This window comes from Musa acuminata, chromosome BXJ2-10, assembly GCF_036884655.1.
Source record: "Musa acuminata AAA Group cultivar baxijiao chromosome BXJ2-10, Cavendish_Baxijiao_AAA, whole genome shotgun sequence".
NCBI lineage: Eukaryota > Viridiplantae > Streptophyta > Magnoliopsida > Zingiberales > Musaceae > Musa > Musa acuminata.
In genome coordinates, this window is record NC_088347.1 from 37,491,543 (window position 1) to 37,510,716 (window position 19,174).

Sequence of the window (19,174 nt, forward strand, 5' to 3'; positions counted from 1 at the left end):
CTGCACACAACCTTGCAAACATAGCTACATCTAACCGCTCTTCTCATTATTGGGATGGAAAATCTATTTAACAGTTGTGCTAAATGATAGATCACGAATATAGTTTCTTTATTTTTCAGAAAGACAAAAAAAAAAAACTGTGGGCTACTAACTCATAATATTGCAACAACAGTGATTAAAGTTTCACAAGGCACAGAAAGTAAAATAAAGCATGTGAGCAAAGCCTCCCATCAAACAAAAATCAAATCTGAATGGTTTTTCTGTTTGTATCAACAAATACAAAGACAATTGGAAAAACTAACCGATTTGTGCCACACAGGTGGGCATTAGGCAGTCCCGACAACATGGACATGAAATGGGGATCCACGACAAAATATTGGCTCATCAGATGAGTCCGATTTTGCACGAGCCCTCAGGACATCGGTTGCGTCATTTATGACGGCAGCTGCAAGAAGTGTGTAATCCCCTGGCACAAGAAAGTACAGGGCAAAGGAATGTGTTATATCTTGGAGTGGAGGAGCCTCCAGACTGATATCACTGAGGGTACCTGAGGAAAGAGAAAACTAAGAATGAGTCAACAAAATATTGTATAATTGTGAGGTAACACCATTCTATTTGGTCCATCTCTGATATAGAAACTTTAATTGCCATATATCTGATTCTGATAAGAGAAATAAATGAGCAACATCAGCTCTTTGTGTGTGCGTGATTCCAAGGAATATCGACTTTGGTTAATAACAGAACTTTTTATCTGACTTGAATGTAAGGCTAGGAAACAGTCACCGTGTTCCAGTAACTAAAATGTCTGGAAGCCTTACCAAATCACATGTATAACAAAACGGACAAAAAAAGAAATAACAAGGGAAATATTGCTTTATTTTTCTGCTTCACGATAAGAAATGAACCAGCATGTCATGTTCTATGAAAGAGGCACTATCTAACAAGAACATACTAAATGGGGTCAACAAAAAGGGTTGTGTCGGGAACACCCAGTCCCAAAGTCGTCATTTTAGTCGTAAAAAGATGAAAAAACACAAGACATGTGGGAAAAATTAGGTCCTACGAAATGTGCATGTATGGAAGTTTATCTTGCCTTATCATTTTGTTTATAGACTGTCAGTTCATTTAGTCAACCAAAATAAGAAAATGTTGATATAAAACAAATTACTGCTATCGATCAAGAGATATTGAATCATACCAGCCCATAGAACAGTTGCTTTATTTCCTTCAATGCAATTCTCTCCTGCTACATCTCTGCATGAAACATTAAGGCTCATTTTAATCCTTTCCTTTGTGTTATTCCGAATGATGACCTCCATACGAGTCATCTCGTGAGCCAAGACAGAACCTTTAGCTCTTGCAACATTCCTACTACCAGGCTGGCCAGGGGGATTGTCTGATATACTGGACTCTTCAGGAGAAACAATATTTTCTGATGCAGTTCCATTTTCACCCAACCTGAAACCAAAGGTTAAAGGGTCCGGCAGTAATATATCCATGATTGATGCTTGCAATGCTGCTTGAGTGGCATCTTTGATGTTCAACTCTCCTGAGCTATTTCGTCCTGAATGCCATCTCACTTTTATTTTGGATATTAAATTGTTGATGGAAGCATTCAGCTCAGCCTTTGCATTCCTTTCTGATGTGCTAGAAAATCTATTTCCTAGAAGATTATTGACTTGAGCATCTTTTGAAAAGAAGGAAGCATCAAGAACAGGTAGTTTGAAATGCTCCATGGGTATTAACACTCTTGCAGAATAGTCACGATCAATTCTGGTTTTACGGTACCCAAAGTCAATGTCTTCATTACTGAAATTTGCCATGCCATGCTCACTCTGTTGACTATCCAACTGCATTGTGACATTGACCTCAAAGACTACATCTGTGGGATTAGACAGTTCTAGTTCAAGAAGTCGCAAACCCCAACTTCCTCTATATGGATCAATCTTAACCAAACTGTCATTTTGGTTCACTGATTTTAGTTCTTCAGTTATACCATTCTCACCATAAATTTGCTTAGGAAGTGCCTCGCTCACACGTGCAGGAAATTCCATTGAGAGCAAGCGTGCCCTTACAAAGCGCAAGCCCTGAAGAACACACACATTTAATGGGACAACTAAGCGCCTTCCTGGTGGCACAGAATTGCCACTGCCATTTGATTCATCAGGACTTGTCCATGGACCTAAAAGAACAAAGAGGAAAAGGTTAGCCCACTTCAGACCAATTGAATAATAATAGAATCAATGAAAAAGTATGCCAATATTTGATCTTGCTAAAGTACTTGTTATGTCGAAGATAGTAACAACATGGACAAATTCACATCCAGTCCTGTAGAAACATGCAATGCCATGACTCTAGCGGTTTTCCTTTCCACTCTAACAACTCTAAATCTAAATTGGTTAGTCATGTCGTACTGATGCATTTAAATTTACTCTTTAAACATGTCTGAACCACTTGTACAGATTTCTCAGATATAACACACAACTTCCAACAGATAAAACACATACCTACTGCACAGTGCTCATACCACCATGGATAGGGGGAGGGTCAATGTATACAACCTTTCCTCTAAATAACATGGCTGTTTTCGTAATTCAAACCCTGGTCTCCCAGGTAGCAAAGGAACAATCTTTGCTCTGCTTGGTGGTATTCTTAAAATGTTATGGTGATGCCATGATCTCCAGGTTCACCTAATCCTGATAAATTTCACTGATTCAGGTTAGAATGTGACAGATTTATCCCTTTCACTCATTTTCTAAAGGATCAAACAAATTCTACATGAGTCAGAAAACCTTAAGGTTTGGAAGGGATCCCCGTCAGCCTTAGGCTGACTAAAGATATAATTGATTTGAGCTTCTTTTCTTTTCCTGTTCCAACTACTCTAGCCAATTCTATTTAGTTATATCTACTTCAGCTATCTAGCTAGATTGATTCGTCAAACTGATGTCTGAAGCAATGTGTTCCACATATTACATAACAAGCCTGACTAATTCTGATCAGTCCCATAAATTAGTGGGTCACTATCTTATTTCCAGTCATTTCAAAGTTTCTGCATCTCTAGTCATTACAAAAATAGAACTCCAAGGGCTAACCCCACTCATAAACATATTGACTTATTCTGACACAAAAAAGAATCAAAGATGAAATTACAAGGCAAGAGAAGATTTAAACACTTCTCCTAGGAATGTAGCTGAAGAATTTGTGGATCATGAACTACAAAACAAATTCACAGATATAAGAGAACTTATTTCTAGAAGACTGTGCTGCTATCATAGAGATTACAACTTTAAAAGAAAATTATAAATTTGAAAGGGACATTTAAGTACCTGCATAATAAATAACCAACAACGGGCTGCTTCCTTCCTTGGATATTCTTCGTGCACTTCCAGAGGAGCTCTTGCTAGCATCAAATTCAGAATCCGTCAAGCTCAGCTGCCATGCTTTTACAGTTACTGGAATAGTCACTTCTCCACCAGGTTTCAGAGGAAGAGATGATAACAGAACATCATGTGCAATTGAAATAACAGAATCCTGGTTTTTCCCTGATAATGCAATGTGTGCTTGCTCAATTGGTACAGTCCCAGCATTCGTTAGACTTGTCCAAATATCACGAATTTCACCTTCATACAAGATGGTAGAACCATTCCCTCCTACCACGTGGGAAACTAGCAGAGGTAGAGGGGGCACCACAGATATGTTTGGTGCGGACATGTTTTTTGGTTTGGTAGAGCCACAGCATCTGAAAGGGTCAGAAAGAACAAGGCCCTGTGATGCCCCAAGAAGTAAGTTGTCAACATCCCTGAATAGGTGCTCTGTAATGACACCAAAGCAATGGACAATGCATCCTGGTATTGAAACTGCTCCAACTTTTGTTGGAATCCCAGACAATAAGATCACCTTGGAAGTATTAGGTGGCAGACTCACACTTACAGGAAAAGCATCAAAGTTTCCAGAATGAACTGAGAGATAAATACTTTCAACCATAAGGTCAAAGCTACATGGATTTGCCAATTCCACTAAAACCTGAACTGGTTCTCCTACAATCCATGTAAGCTCTTGTTTATTGCAATCAGAGATGGTCCCCTTGCTGAAAGGAGTGTAAATAAATGGTCCAGAAGGTGCTGAACCAGTCCACCACTCCTTTTTTTGTGGATTGCGCTTTATGATATCTGTTTGTGAAGGATGGAGAGGAAACGAATGCAACCTGGAAAAGAAGCAAGCATCCATTACTGTTACAGGAAAAATTACTGTGGTACTGATACTGTATACTATAATTCATTGCATTTTATTTATTTTTAGGCATAGGAATAACTTGAACTTGAAGTTTGTCTAATATTTGAACCTAAAGTGCATCATTAGAGAAAAGTCCCTAGAAACAAATGGTTTGGTTACTTTAACTGTAAACTACAAACCAACTAGATGCAAAAACACAGACAGATAACAATTATGACCATAGCTAGGGGAAAATAACAGATTCGACAGACATCAGATTGTGAAAAAAACATATCCATGGACATTTCTTATCAGCAAACACAAATTCATATAAACATATAGAACAGATAGTAAATTCTGTAACCATATTTGTTTAAGGCTGATACTACTATAAGCTGGACATACAACAAATATAAGTTCAAATTGGATAATAGGTGGTTATGGAAGTGTATATAATACAATTATAAGGTAATATAGTAATATAAAGGAGCAATCAAGAAACTAATTCAAATTCATCAATCATATTAATACGGTGAGAAAGTCCAAAGCAAATGTCAAAAAATGAAGAAGCATGAGAAATATATGATGTGCACCGAAAAATTAATATATTAGAAATTTTTTTACAGTCAGGAATATTCAGAAATAAGATCAGGATGATTTCAAAGTAACTAACTCTTGGTTTAAAGTCAAACAAATTGTTCAGAAATCTTAAATATAGCATAAGAACTGCAAAATATCATTCTTTCTTGAACTAGGCTACAATTAGCTTGTAACAGATTTTCAGATAAATTTTTGCATTAATCAGAATCTAGAACCATCATGTTTATAGACAGAAAATGTTTCAAGTCATGGTAGAGTAGACAACAACAAGCTACTGCTCATTTAAGGAAAACAGGATAGTATGTCCAAGTACAGTTATCATATGATTTTGGTCCCTTTTTTCTTTTTCAAGCACAAAGAATGTGTATCACCATAGTGACTATTTGGATTTTCATTCGTCATTGTATATTTATCAGCAATAAGAATTCAGAACTGGCAGCACGGAAAGGAAATAATGAGGAGAGAGGAAACAACAATTTCTGCATATATATCTATTTGGAAGTATATAAATATTAAACCAGAGAGGAAACAACAATTTCTCAATACAATGAAAAAATAAAAAATACCTGATAAAAGGAAGGGCAGGATCGGCACAGCGTGTGCCTGATGGAAGTCTTTCTGCAGAGTTTGTAAGTGAGCTTGCAAGCCCACTCTGACCAGCAGGCGTAATGAGCGGATAAAATGATCTAAGTAAACGAGCTGCAGCACTCCATGCAGCAAGAGGATCACCAGCACGAACAGAGGACATCAGTATCTCTCTCAAAACAACCATTTGTATGGTGCTCCACTGAGACTCAAACAAGGAGACTATTGATAAAGGGTGCATTTTTCCGCCATCACCATGACTTGCTCCAAGATCCTTGATGCAAGTAAGTTGAAGAGATTATTAGCCATACCTAAACTGCATGAAGAATATCAGGAAATGGAGTCTAGAAACAGCTTATTGCATCCATCTTAAGATGGACTCAATTTCAATCACTGTCATAGAGAATACAATGAAAACAAAACACTATAAGACAGTTCAGAACTTGTCTGTTACCAGTTCCGGAACCTAATCGGACCAATATGCAAACAGTAAATGTAGACCAAGAAACAGATCTAAAATGGTTTAATTTTGGTAGATGGCCAGTCTACCATGGTACTAGCATACTACTGTACCAGTTCCACAGTTTGACTAGTACAGCACAATCTGTATGCTGGATGTACCATAGTACTATGCTCTGAGTAAAACACGGAATTCATAAAAGTTAATTATATATTAGCATCCACTCCTATGCATGCACCAGGAACCAGCTACCATCATTTTTAAGCTCTATAGTATCAATCTACTATCTAAGAAATTTATTGATTCAAGATTAACTATAGAACTCCAAAGTTAGGAATCTTAAAGTAAAATAGTAAATGTGATAAGAACAGAATCCTTGGACAATGTTACGAAAACATTATTACATTGTACAAGAAAATAAATAGTGAGCACAGCTTAATTTTATTAACCACATTACTCTTCTGGCCAAACAAATGCAAATTTAGAAATCTACTAAGGGCAATATAAGAGGCACAAACTTGGAGAATAAGAAATTAAAAAATATTCTTTCCGATATCCTCATGCACGTGACTTCTTTAATGTGTGTGTGAGATAGACTAAAAAACAGAACACTGTGGTGATATTAAAACTATATTTGTGCACATTGACAGCAAGATTTTTTCATAAGGTCACCTAATAGTGTTACAAAAGAACATGGAAACCAAGCAAGGGTTTTGGGACAACTAAACCAGTCTTACCTATCATTATTGTGAGGGTCCTCAATAGCTTGATTATTAGAAAAAACATATAAAATATAGTGTTATGTTTGTGAAGGTTGGAAGTGGCAATATCACAAACATTTGGTGGAAACACTTTAAACAACCAACAAAGTCTGCAATGGTTGGATAAACTCAATGAGCACTTATACAAGAGAACGGCATATAGCAAGAGAAAAGTAAATTGCAAAGGCACAAGAATTTACAGGTTCGGCCTAAGGAACAAGGCCAGCATCTATAGGAGAAGAATGCAAAAGTTGTTTTCTATTACTGGAAGATTACAAGAGAATCACAGCTTAGTGTCGAAGCATACAAGACAAAGCTCATCCAACTTCTTATCTAACCCTCAAAAAGAAAATGATCCTACATAACAATGGGCACTAAGACGAACTAGAACTTTGAGGCTTCTTTCTTCTCTTTCAATCTTTCCAGAATAATCTACTGTTCTTTTGTACACATGCACATAGTCTCATTCCCACGTTAGCCCTATACTTGGCTATTAAGAAATGTAAGCCCTTAGATCAAAGGAACATCATCCAATGGCTCAAATCACATACACATTCACTTTGGAAAGGTTCAGATTTCGTTTCACCAAGCCATACACTGGGGCAACTGGAAAGTACTAACAAGTAACATAACAAAGGCTAACAATATGTCAACAATGATCAAACTTGCTAGAACTCTGTGCACGCTAACTTCAATAATTCATCTTCAATAATAAAACCTAATTTGTGGCTTAAACAGCAGTATGCAATATCTTCTAAAATCATTTCTATCAATCCTACTCATGACAGTGTATTTTCTAAAATCTAAGTTCAACATTCCATTTTTCTGGTTCTCAGACACAAAGATAAGCATCTATACTTATCAATGTCTACTTTTGCAATCAATTAACCACATATCTCAGTCAAATTGCTATCCGAACAATCTCAAGTAGTTAAAACTTTTGTGAATTTCTAATATACCTCTCACTGTGCTTTTAGTTCTATCCATGGGAATCAAGATCTCTCTACCACCATGAAACTATGAAATCACAATCTTATCCTAATATATGGTAGTTTACATTCAGGAACATTATGTTATGTCATCTAGAACTTGGGTATACAATTTAATTAGTGTTATTTAGTTCTGTGGATATATAATTGGGTATAGAATCTCTCACTTTTTTTTGTTTTCTGCACATATTTTTTCTTGCAAATAAAAGAGATTTTCAAGAGAAACCAGCCAAAAACACCTAGTTAATGAGTGGAATAGAGTGATTTATCAGACATGCAGTTAATGGTGCATATAAAATAAGTAGACTTTGGTTAATAAAAAGCATTATCAAGGAGAGAAAATTCTGAATTTTGATATAAAAATATGAAATTCTCAGTATTTCTTCTAATAACAACTTACTTGGGATGATGGACACATCTTTTGGCTGTTCCTTCTACTTTGGACGTGATAAGCATTTGAAGTCATAGTCAAAACTTGCATAGCACTCATAGCAGCACAGGCATTATCCTGCTGCAAGTACAATTGAGCTACTTGTCGTGAAAAGAAGGCTGCCTTCCGTTGATAGCCAAGAGTTCCAAACAATCTTGCTATTTCAACATATAATATTAAGCGATCACTTGCATCAATCAGGGACTTTGCACCATCAGCAGCACTCATCAACAAGTCGACAACCTCCTTAGCAAGTTCACGCCTAATAAGAAGAGATCAAGAGCAACACAAACATGTTTCAACTTCCGAACTGGTTAATAATGCCAGTAGATATAAGTGATCTCCAGTTATTAATAGCAATTGAAGAAGTATGAACCACAGTAAGAAAATTTTAAAAATTTAAAATCCCCCATCCAAAAATAATAAATCAATCCCCCAACAAAACATCATAAATATAAAAGTTAGGAAGACATTTGTCATAAATACTCCCAAATTATATTGATCACTGGAAAATGAAAAATTGTTCTAAGATATGAATGGTGGCATTAAATAAAGAACAGAGATTCAATTATAACTAAAATGGTTTCAGTAATTTTTTCAGTTGTACATATAGATACGTAGAATATACTGATAAGACCCTAAAGTCTTATCGTCGCTCTGATACCAAATGATAAGACCCTAAAGTCTTATCGTAGGCTCTGATACCAATTGATAAGACCCTAAAGTCTTATCGTAGGAGAAAGGGGAGAAATGGGGATGATAATGATCGCTTCGAGGGGATCGGCCTCCTTGATCGCTTCGAGGGGATCGGCCCTCCTTGATCGCTTCGAGGGGATCGACCCTCCTTGATCACTTCGAGGGGATCGACCTCCTAGGGTTTGTCCAAAGACAGAATAGTATTTTTCATTGATTACTGAAAAGAAGCAGTTACATCCCTATTTATAGAGTTCCACCCAGAGTCCATCAGGACTTGAACTCTAATAATAAATAAATATTAAATAAACCTCTACTTGACTCTAATTGAACTAAATCGACTCAATAAACAACTTGACTAAACAAACTCAATAAACATTATTCAAAAGCTCAGAAAAAGGGTCCTAAAAGTTCCTCCCTCTTCAAATCAGCCTTGTCCTCAAGGCTGAGCAGCATCAATCTCTGGGAGCTTCTCTTTCAGCACTTTAGCCATAGACTATCTGTAACGCATCACAACCCGTTGATCAAGTAAGTATGATCTCCACTTTTTAATAGTGTAAGCAACAAGTCGGTCTTTCAATGTAGCAATCATTGCATGAAACTTCTGGCCCTGTATAATCAATTTTATCTTTGAACCTTTGCTATCACAAGTGAAAATCCGTCCATCAACGATCTTTAATTCGAATCTATCATAGTCTTCAATGTGGTGGGCCAATCGGTCAACAGTCTCACTGTCCATAAAATTGTTAGTGCTACCAGTATCAATCAAAACTATAATAGGCTGATGTTCCAGAGTTTCGCCAACTTCCATAGTTTGCGGGTTAGAGTAGTCGGCTAATGCATGCATTGTATATATAGTAGGTCCAACATCTTCATTAGAATTTATACCTTCATGATCGGAGTCCACATTCTTAGCTTTCGGTTCCTCTCCAATTGGTTCAATCATCAGAAGTTGCCCTTGTTTACATCGGTGCTCCATACTCCATTTTTCATCATAATACAAACCCCTTGTTGATCTTTCCTTACTAATTTTTTTCTCATGTAGATTTGCAAATGAGATCGCAGCTATCATAGTACGGGGTTGACGAGCCTTAACTTCACACCGGATCTCTGGAATAAGCCCTTCAATAAATGTATCCATAAGTTGTTGGTTCGACCAATCTCTAGCTTGATTTGATAATCTTTCAAACCTACTCTGATATTCTAACACTGTAGAAGTTTGATGAATTTTGGCGAGCTGACAATCAACATTCTCATATTCGGATGGGCCAAAGCGAACAAGAAGCCCTCTTTTGAACTGCTCCCACGAAGGAACTCCGTGAAAAGTTTCATACCAATCGTACCACTGGAGTGCATCTCCCTCGAGTTGGATTGAGGCCACTTCTACCTTGGATTCTTCTGGGGTTCTGTGAAAACGGAAAACATTTTCTGCCTTAGAGATCCAATTGGTCGGATCTCCATCTTTCCATCTCGGAAATTCCATCTTCATGTGTGAGTAATTTGTGTCATAATCTTGGGGCCCTTTTCCTGTATTTTTAGATCTGTGCAACGTAGAACTTGAGCCCTCATTTTGTTGAAATTTGCTGAGGCTCTCCAGTAGGCTCTTTTTGAAATCATTAAGTGTTTCTTGCAGTCGGTTTTCAATTCTGATTTCCAATGCTTCCATTTGTGCTTTCACCGAGTTATCAGTGGCCATTGCGTAAGACTGCAAATCTGTAATCTCAACTTCTGTTTTTGGTATCGGTCAAGGGCATCAACACTGTCGATGCGAAGTTGCCGAGGAGGTGGACGCCAAGGGCAGTGCTGCGGTCGCTGCGTTGGAGGAAGAGTAGCTGCCTTGTTTCTATCGCTGTGTGGGGTGAGAGCGTCGGGGTTGGAAGGCGACTTCGTTGATGTGGTTGCAATTGCTGCGACCCAAGGGGCGATCGCCGAGCAACGGGGTTGAGGCAAGGCAGCGTACTTGCTGCGGTTGCTGCGTTCGCTGTTGGAGGGCAACTGCTGCAGAACGAGGGGTTGGTCGTTGGCCGGGAGCGACGACGGTGGTTACAATCGGCGGCTGCGGCAGCAGAGGGTGCCACTATTTTTGTTGCTGCGTACTCTGTTTTTGTCGCACCACCGAAGGAGTTGGCCGGAAGGATCACGAGCAGTTGAGGAGAAGGCTGCGGTGACTGGCAGCAGCGGTGGTCGCTGGCCGGAGCGCAGCGTTGGCGGTGGAGAAGGAGGCAGCGAGGGTCGCGGCCGGGATCGACGGGGGCTGCAGCAACAGAGGAAGCTCTGTTTCTGTAACCGTTGCAACGAGGGCTGCAGCAACCGGCGGCTGCGGCTGCGACCCAAGGGGGGGGCACGGCAAGGGTTGCGCCTGGGAGGCGGGCGGCGGTGATAGAGCGATCAAGAAGTAGCGGCGGCGGTGGAGAAAAAGGCAGCGAGCGTCGTCGCTGGCCGGGAAGTTGCGATGCTGGAGATGGGAAACAGGGTGCTCTGTTTCTATCGCACCACAGCCAGAGCCGCTGGCGATGCTGGCAACGGCGGTGCGGCGGTGATCGTGCGGCCGAGAAGCAGCGGCAGCGGTGGAGGAGGAGGAGTCGACGGCTGTAGAGGCGACTGACGCCTGCGGCAGTAGAGGGACCGGCGGCTGCTCTGTTTCTATCGCACCACAGAAACAGCGACGCCGACAGATCGCACGGCCGAAGCTGCAACCAAGGGAAGCCAGCGATGGCGGTGCGGCTAGGGCAGCGTCGCCGACGGTATAAGTGGCGATGGGTGGTCCGCTGGCTGGGAATCGGCGGCCGCGGCCCTTCTCGCTCGAGCGAGATGCGGGCAGCGAGGAGGCGAGGTGAGAAGGTTGCTGGCCGGGGCACAACGGCAGCGGTGGGCGCTGACCGGGGAGCGGCGGCGGCGGTGGTCGCCGACCAGGAAGCAGCGCCGGCGGTGGAGGAGAAGGGAAGCAGGGGTGGTCGGCGGCTTCTTCTTCCTCTCGTGTTTCTTCTTTTCTTTTCTTTTTTTCTTTCTTTCTTTTTTTTATTTTTTGAACGAGATGGGGCAACGAGGTGGTCGAGCGGTGGTCAAAGGTCGCTGGCCGGGGAAACAGCGACAACGGTAAGGCTGCGGCGGGCTGCGCCAAGGATCATCGCTCTGATACCAAATGATAAGACCCTAAAGTCTTATCGTAGGCTCTGATACCAAATGATAAGACCCTAAAGTCTTATCGTCGCTCTGATACCAATTGATAAGACCCTAAAGTCTTATCGTAAAAAGAAGAAGAGAAGGGGATGATCACTTCGAAGCGATCAAGGAGGCCGATCCCCTCGAAGTGATCATCCCCTTCTCTTCTTCTTTTTACGATAAGACTTTAGGGTCTTATCATATACACCCTCGAATATTCTTAAGAAAACGGGAGGCCCAGTGTTGCAAATGCTCTCGAGTTGAAATTGTTTAATTCTATAAGTCCAAGTAGAAAACCTCAGGATTCAACTTAGACACCTTAATTTTTCCTTGTGGGACTCTTCATCTTAAACTAATACAAACAATGGACAGAAAGTTTCTTTATTGGAATTAATAATAGTGGATAGTGTAACTAGGGTTCTTTTTGCACAACATGAATCTAGGGTCTAGTGGACATATAGCAAAGCTTATCTTGATCGGTTCTAAACTTCCAATTAAACAAAAAATTGAGTTTTCAGTAGAAGCCCTTCTCTAACAATCACTTAAATTAATTTTGTGCTAGGCTACAGAAGCTTATTTCAGAGATTGTGCAGTATTTTTAATTTCAGTATTGAGAGTCATAATGAGGAGTTGTGCACATGATTAGGTGTCAATAAATTGGGTGATATTTTCTCCATAATAGTTGGACCCAAATTCTGTAAATAGGCAGGGTAGTAAATAAAAGAAAATAGATTCAACAAGCTAGCTATTCTAGACTGTAAACTATAATAGTCCATGGATCAGCTATCAAGCTGTTGCATTGTTTTTTAAATAAGTCAGAGAGGGTATAGATAAGGATGTTTTCAAGTTATTTGGACTAATTTCCATCATGATTTTTATTTTTTACTAGCTCAATAATGTTATCTTATAGTTCCTTTTAAGGAGGAAAAACAGTTCAATTTAAGGTTCTAATAGGTTCATAGTTTAACAAAATTAGGATGCATAACTTACAAGAAGAGTAAAGGATCAAGAACTTAGGAGAGGAGTAGAGGCCAATCGGTTCTTATCAAAGGGACTCATTATGTGATTTTATCAGTGTTTTTGGGCTTGCTAAACTTTTCACCCATTTTACATTGTCTTCCCACCTGATCCCTATTTTCCATCTGTTGCTGCCTCGGCAGATCATTAAATAGACTACTATTTATGGTTTTAAATTAGACCCAGAAATAAGTTGATGAGTGTTTGGACCTTCACAGTTCTGCCTCATTATGATTTGAAGATTTAAGAACTCTAATACAAGATTGGAAAAAGAACACCCTTGGGACAGACAAAGGTTGCTGTTGTGTGGCAGTACATAGGCATATTACAATTGATCCACTTTAAGAAGAAAAAGAGAAAGGATGAATGAAAATTTCTTCAGCACCAGACAATCAGTATGATACGCATATGTCGAATAGCATGCATGAATAATCAGTTGTAAAAGAAACTTACAGCTACCAGAACTTCAAACAGAAATTAAATTGGAATAAGAAGATCAATAAGCTAGAACAAAGAAATCAGAAACTTGACACTATGACAAATATCAGAATGAGAGAGGGAACTACTGGAGAAGCGACAGACAGAACTAGTTGCAGAAATTTTATACACAATCATTTTTATACAAATTTACAAAACATGTTTCAATTAAGAAAACCTAGAAGTTGAACAAATGCAATTTTATATGTACAATGCTTCGATAAAGATAAAGATAATTTATTTTCTCCATTTTACTATGAAATTATCAGCAACAGAACAGATGGATTATTATCATTAATAAAGTTACTAGATTGCCTGACAAATTACAAAGATTTTAACAATTAAGATTTTTTATTTTTTTTATCCACCAATAGCACCTCTTGGTATATTATTATTTTTTTACAATAATGTCCTTAACCTTACCAAATGTACATCTATTTTCACATGTACAGATCACAACAAGGTATATCTACATGCAACGACCTAATATATAGGTACTTGTATGTTAAAGGGTTGTCTACATTGGAATCTATGACAAGACCTGGAGAAAACACGAAATAACAACTAGAGATGTATTTGATATTTAAATTTCAAGCATGTACAGTATTTGAAAGCATACATAACTTTCATTGATCTGTGATGAATGACAAATCTTAACAAATTTTAAAAGAAAACTCAAATCAGTTACCACATAATAATTTGTTTCTTACAGCTTTTGTGAAATATAAAGAAGCAAAAACAATATCCATGTGATTTTAAGATTGATCGGTAACAAGCAACAATATGGCAAACATAGGTCTTACCAGTAATATAAGAGAAATGATAATACAACTAACATACTCAGTCTTACCGGCAAAGGTATCTAGCTAACTTCAGTGCGGCCTCTAGTTCAAAGCTCACTGTCGAAACTCTACAAGAGATAAAGAAGGTGATCAACTCATCTTGGGTCATGTTCAACAAAGAGATCACGATAAATTTACTGATATATTATAATCAGATATAACTCAGCATAATTAAAAGGCCTTGACAAATAGAGCATACAAATCAGAAGATTATATTTCTCAATCTTGATGCTCCAAAGAACAGAGAGGATAGCAATGTCGAAATCTCCTCTTTCTAAGCTAAGAATTCGATTGGAATCTACAGGTCTCAAAATAAAGGTCACATAGATGCAGATCGATCTTCTGATATTGGGTGGTATAGGTCAGAAGACCAACAAGAAACAAGACTGAAATCCATCCTTAAAGATTTCAGTCCCATAACGATGATAACAATATGTAAGAGCATGGGCCTAGGGGTGGTGGTAAGTTTGCTGGGATTATGCGTCATCACAAAAACAACCTTTATGTTTGTGAGAACCATTCAATAGCTGAAACCATGTGAATTAGGCCACCCTGTCTTTATGACAATAAAAATATGTAAAATTGGCTAACCAAGAAAAAAGAGATTTTTTATAATCTTATTAAGAACAAAAATGTCGTTGTTATGGCAAATGTGTACCTGATGCCAGGAATAAACAAGATTTTTTTCCTGTAAATGTTAGCTTTCCAAAATAGATATGTTGATGTATATATGTGCAAATATGCTTTCATTGGTATCAATTCTGTTCACAGTACCAGAGAAGAGAGAACATGCCTCCATTTTACAACACTTCAATGTTTTGATCCAAAGTCACATTGCAACAAAACCAAACAATTTTTTCTATAGCAAGAAATATTGTCATCAAATTAAAGACAGATAAAATCCAAAGAAATATTCCCATCTAGAATTTATTTAAACTAATGCAAACATAAAATTGGCTGGGTTATTTCACAGACTCATGGATGTTCAAGAAGTCTACAAGTAACTAATGAATGATGCCTACCTTTGTGCATTATCCTGTAGATAAGATCTCCTATAGAGCTGAATAACATTGTAATAGCGGTACTTGACTTCCTCTTCTAAAAGAGGATCCTTATGATCCATTCGATCAACCTGAATATTGTAAACAAGTTAACTAAATCAATCATTGTTCTTAGTACAATACCTCTAAAGCAATCAAAAAGCAACAGGTCAAGGGTAAAGGGTAAAAAAAATTCTATAATGCTTATGGAGCTTCTACAATCTTTAAAGTCAAAATCATTTGTCTAACCATGTGATAAAGTAACAGTACAAGAATGTAGAAATATGATTACCAGCAAGGCACAAACACTACCCTCCATAGCCCCTGCATGCCAGAATATATCCCCAGTTAACCTGGCCAGCTCTATTGCAGTGGAATAATGTGCATTAGCATCAATAGGTGATCCTGCTAACATGCAGTAATCCCCTATCGTTTTTTGTGCACGGGCAAGCCTCCTTTTCTTTGCTTTGATAAACTGAAGTAGAACCAAATTAAAGTCATACAACTCTTCAATCAATTAAAAGTATTATAATCATTTTCAATATCACAAGATACAACTTTTCTAATTCCATAGAACACCTAAAGTATAAACCTCCTCTGAACCAAGACTAGATTGAGAGTCCAAGGGTGTCTTCAAAATGGTTCCAGCTGATTCTGCACGAAGAACCCATTTCTCAAACTCCATCAACAAGGAAGCAGCAAGATCTTGCATCATGGTGAGCATGTGGAATTCTTGTGTCTTTTGATCAGAAGGAGGAAACAATAGAATGTTCTCTCTTTTATTGTCCCCTTCCTCTAACTGTTGACAGAACCCAAGAAAAAAGGAGATAGATAAGAAAAACTAAGCTTTCTGACTCAGAATTAGGAATCACACCATAGCGTAGTTTACAACCAAGCTCACAAATGCATGGTAAGTATAAAAGATCTATAATCAAATAAGAGTAGGTAAAGAAGCCAAATGAGAAAATGTGTTTGTTTAAACAAAGTTTTTTTATTAAACCAGAACTATATCAACTGACTTCATCGAGTATGATATAATTATTTCCAAGATGCTAAGAGCCTAATATATTAGTCAAAATCCAACTTTGCTATATTCAAATAACTTTTTAATAGTTTACATTACATCATTTTCTGGTACCCTACATAATCCATGAACACAAACAACTTTTATTTTATATATTTTAGTAACACCCTACATCCATCTCAACTTGGTCTTCTCTAGAACATATTTTGTGTGTATCATTTCCTAGCAAACCCGTATGCTAGCCCATGAAACATAATGGCTTAATCAACGTTCATCATATGATGTACAAAATGTATACCAATGCCCTATTGAACTGTGTGTTGCTAGTACTGAATCATAGCAAGTGACAGTAGTTTCCATACAATTGTTAGCCCAGCCAAATAAACCATTTTTATTTTCTCATATTTCAATACAAAGAAACTCAATTGAAGATATACATCATAATCCAATAATTCAATCAAAATACATTGTCCAAAAAGTAATACAACCACTCCCTATAAGCATAAATTCACTTATTTAAGTGGTACAGAGGTTTGGATGTCTACCAGTCTCAAGATCAAAGTCCTCATTTTTGTCTAACATATTCAAAATATTGGTATTATGTTCTCTGATGTTTTAGAACTTGCGTTACTAGAGAACAAAGTCACACAATATAAGTACCAAGATCAAAGTCACCAACTAAAGTATGTGGATCAATATCATTGGGTGGTGTGTGTAGATAAAGCTAACAGTCGACCATGAACAATGGGCCAAGATAGGACCATTGAAGCTCAAGCAAGGAATGGAACTATGTCGAACCTGTAACGACCTATATCGGATTCGTAGAAACCAGCAACAACTGGTATATTAAGATTTGCTATAATCCAAGGCTCACCAACCAGTAGAAGGTGGTTGGATACAAAGTAGTGTGCACTAACATGATGGTCCATGGTCTTAATATCATCTTACGGTTCTCCTTTCAAGCTAAAAGGTAAACAACAGAAACATAATACTCTGAGACCATTCTTTTTCCTTTTTAATTGTCCTGTATTAAATGAATGGGTAAAACCTTTCTCATTCCTTGAGTATCCGCTTTCTATTATACAACAGATCTAGGATAGTAGAAGTAGAAACACTGGGTAAAAAAAAAATTTCAGTCTCCCCTTAGTATTATACAATAAATGTAAAGACATAAAAAATCCTACCTTATAAACTGACTTGAATATTTTGTTTCAAAACCTTTTTTGGTAAAACTATGGCCAGGTTGTAGTCCTCTGTAATTTAAACCTTTTGTTTGTTTGCAAAAATCATCTTCGTATGTCTGACTTAAAGCCTATCCCTTCTCGATTACAATCAGCAAAACCAATACCATCTATAAAACATATGCCACAAATTTCATCACGAATATGCTCAATCAGTATGTGCCTAACCATGAGCATTGTTCAAAATCATTTGATAAATAGGCAAGAAATCTATGGTTTTTTTTAATCATTTAAACTCACCAAATTAGAATCAGAAAGAATCTAGTTAAAACACAATCCTTTATTTGTCTCAAAATTATGTCATCTGCAAGAATTAGGAACTCAATTATTTTGGTATAGACACCAGGCAACTAGAAGATTCTGGCCCATTTTGAACTTTCAAATTCTACAAAAACAAAAACAAAACAAAACAAGAAAACGAGTCTGAACTCTAAATCTAACCAAGCAGATCCATTACCAAAACCATGAGCACTGTTCAACCACAACTTCTTGTTGACATCAATGCATCCCTTGGTCTATCAGACGCCATTCTAAATGTTAAAAGAAAGGTCAATCCATTATGGCCATAGGAAGAAGCAGAAACTCCTACCTTCCTAGCTTGTAACTTCCGGTCAGAAAACAAAATCCTTCTGCAAGCTGATTAGGCAATGAGTCACTTATTGACGAATCATGGTAAACTAAGTTTTCCATTACCAAATTACTGATAATTTTCCGTTCTTGCCACGATTTATTCATTAATAAGAAGTTCTCCGTGGATCCAAAAATCAAATTTGCATGCCTCGTTCAGAAAGAGGGACTACATGGAAATACTTCGCGACCAAACCTATCACACCTCTCGTCAAGATCACACCACATGGAGCAATCAACAGAAGTCAATCAATGTTACACCTTGAGAGTAAATCGAGAGAAGGGATCTTGGACGCACCTGGGAATCGGTAGGAAAGAAGGCGAAGCAGCGCTTGGCTAGTGCTGAGGTGTAGGCTTTGGAGGCAGTGGCGAACTGGTCAGCGACGAGATCGAGGTCGGGGGAGGCGGGGCAGTGGCAGAGGCCGATGACAGCAAGGATCTTGCGGCAGGACTGGAAGTCCTCCCAGGCGCTGGGCGGGGCGCCGCCCAGCATGAACTTGAAGCGCAGGCTGCCCGTCTCCCATGGCTGGTGGGTGAAGGGGCTCTTCTGGTGCTCCGAGTAGAAGGAGCTGATAGAGGAGAGGTCGATCCGGGTGTGGCGGCCCAGCATCTCCACGTAAGAACGCAACCGCGCGTGTGGGATTGAGCCGCCGACGGGTAGGACGGCGATCCGGATCATGGAGCCTGTCTCGAAGCTCACATCCGGCTCCATGGCCCGCCGCGGGGGGTCTCGAGGGCAGCGGCGCAGGAGGAGGTGGAGGAAGGAGGAGGCGACGCGGAGAGAACGGAGACGGAGCGGGGGCGGGGGCGAGGCCGGGGGTGGGAATTTAGAGCGGAGATCTGAAGGCGGTCGGATGGGGGAATCGTGGCCTGTGGGACCCACTTAAAAGACAGAGAGAGGAGTCAAGCTGGTGGATACCAGAAACTGGTGCGATCAACAACAGGCTGCACTGCACCAAATCGGTTGACGTGGGTTCGCATTCACCGACGAAATCAGCATCGTTTCAGATCAAT

General features: G+C 38.9%; 1 protein-coding gene across 2 annotated transcripts; it reads right to left on the reverse strand.

Moving 5' to 3' along the window:
• Positions 1-214: 214 nt before the first annotated feature.
• LOC135625567 (trafficking protein particle complex II-specific subunit 120 homolog) lies at positions 215-18,998 on the reverse strand. 2 transcript variants are annotated; one of them, XM_065130538.1, is made up of 10 exons: positions 18,459-18,998; positions 15,861-16,067; positions 15,561-15,743; positions 15,251-15,360; positions 14,237-14,296; positions 8,008-8,299; positions 5,379-5,671; positions 3,327-4,204; positions 1,199-2,182; positions 215-547 (listed from the first exon to the last, which is right to left on the reverse strand). In XM_065130538.1, exons 1-10 carry the CDS (start codon positions 18,870-18,872, stop codon positions 327-329), a joined length of 3,642 nt encoding a protein of 1,213 aa, XP_064986610.1. In that variant the 5' UTR covers positions 18,873-18,998; the 3' UTR covers positions 215-326. The 2 variants fall into 2 exon arrangements, with proteins under 2 accessions (XP_064986610.1, XP_064986611.1); XM_065130539.1 differs by lacking the exon at positions 18,459-18,998 and having other exon boundaries at positions 15,848-15,987.
• Between the last annotated feature and the right edge of the window lie 176 nt (positions 18,999-19,174).